The sequence below is a fragment of the Emiliania huxleyi genome, assembly GCF_000372725.1.
Source record: "Emiliania huxleyi CCMP1516 unplaced genomic scaffold EMIHUscaffold_4873, whole genome shotgun sequence".
In the NCBI taxonomy this organism is placed as follows: domain Eukaryota; phylum Haptophyta; order Isochrysidales; family Noelaerhabdaceae; genus Emiliania; species Emiliania huxleyi.
The window spans coordinates 1-1,359 of record NW_005198335.1 but is presented as its reverse complement, the minus strand read 5'-3'; the positions used below and the strand labels follow the sequence as shown (position 1 = coordinate 1,359).

Below are 1,359 nucleotides of genomic sequence, written 5' to 3'. Positions count from 1 at the left end.
TCGCAGCGCACTGGCGTGTTGCGCGGCAGTGTCGCTGTCAAAGTGGCCGGTCAGGTACGCACCCACGCCCGCCGCTTGCTTCTTGCGCCTCAGCTTGCGCAGCATTGGAGGGCAATTCGACCGTGTAGAGGGTCAAAGGAGAGCAAGCAGAGGGCACTGCCCTCCCTCCCTCCCCGCCCGACCCCCCTATGGGGTGTGGGGTTACACTTGGGAAAGGCTGCTTCGCAAAACGAGAAAACTGACTCGCGCTAATTTTCCATGCGAGCTTTCCTGGCGTCTCCAGCGCTCACATGCCAAAAGGCACCTCGCAGCGCGCGAGACGTGACCGGAGCGGTACGCCTCGGCGCCGCGAGAGCAGCCGGTCGGCGTGGGCACCAAGCGCGCGGCCGCCGGGCGCCTTCGCACCGGGCGCCGCGGCAGCAAAGAGCACTCCAAATACCGTTTTTATGGCGGGTAGCACTGGCTCAATAACAAGGCTGTGAATAGCAGGCGTGGTGCTGCTGTCGCCGCGGTGCTGCTGCTGCTCGCTGCCCGTAAATCTACGTGAATGTACCTCCTGGCGTACTCTGGCTACGCCAGCGGCCTCGTCGTGCAGCCCGCGGCCTCGCCCTGCGCATGCCCGGCCGGGCGCGCATGCCCGGCCGCCGCCCGGCAGACCGCGAGGAGGATGGCGGCTCCGCGGGCGGATGCCATCGGCGATGCAGCGTACTCGCTGAGCGCTCTCGCCGTGGTCGGGCTGGTGGGCCGCAGCGTGTTCGACACCGTCTTCATCGAGAACGACGCGACGGTGCCAAACAAGCCGAGGATGTCGCTGCCGAGCCTCTTTGGGCGCGAGGAGCAGGACCCGACGGTGGAGGCTGAGCGGATCCGGCAGCGCCTGCAGGCAGCCGCTGAGGCGGGCGACCTCGAGGCGGCGTGGCGCCTGGAGAAGGAGCTCAAGCAGTTCCTGTGGGACAACAACGTCGTGTACGAGATCGACGTCGAGCCAGAGCGGCGCGGTTTGCGGATTGAGGACATGGAGAGCGCGGCTGGGAGCGGGGTCATCCAGAGCGAGAATCAGGCGGAGCGGGACCAGATGCTTCGCGATCTGGAGTAGCGAGCACGGCGCTGCGCGTGCCGTGAACGTGCCCGGGGACTAAAATCCCCACCCGCTGTCCCCGCGGGTTAACTCCCCGCTCAGTGACGTTTTTCGAGAGGAGTAGCGAGTACCGACCAAATCGTGTCCAAAAAATCCCGCCTGGTCTGGACGGTTCTTTTCGCGGTATCCGCGGCGGGATATGGCGGGATACCGGGAGATACCGCATACATCGAGATTTCTGGAGCAGCAGACTAATCGCTTCCAGGGGGGGGGCGCGCTTC

At 65.7% G+C, this 1,359-nt stretch overlaps 1 protein-coding gene across 1 annotated transcript; it reads left to right on the top strand.

Annotated features, from left to right (window-relative positions):
- Positions 1-547: 547 nt before the first annotated feature.
- On the top strand, positions 548-1,096 carry EMIHUDRAFT_124333 (hypothetical protein; the record flags this gene model as incomplete). Its single annotated transcript, XM_005767515.1, has 1 exon — positions 548-1,096. The coding sequence occupies one exon, from the start codon at positions 548-550 to the stop codon at positions 1,094-1,096; it is 549 nt and encodes a 182-aa protein (XP_005767572.1).
- Between the last annotated feature and the right edge of the window lie 263 nt (positions 1,097-1,359).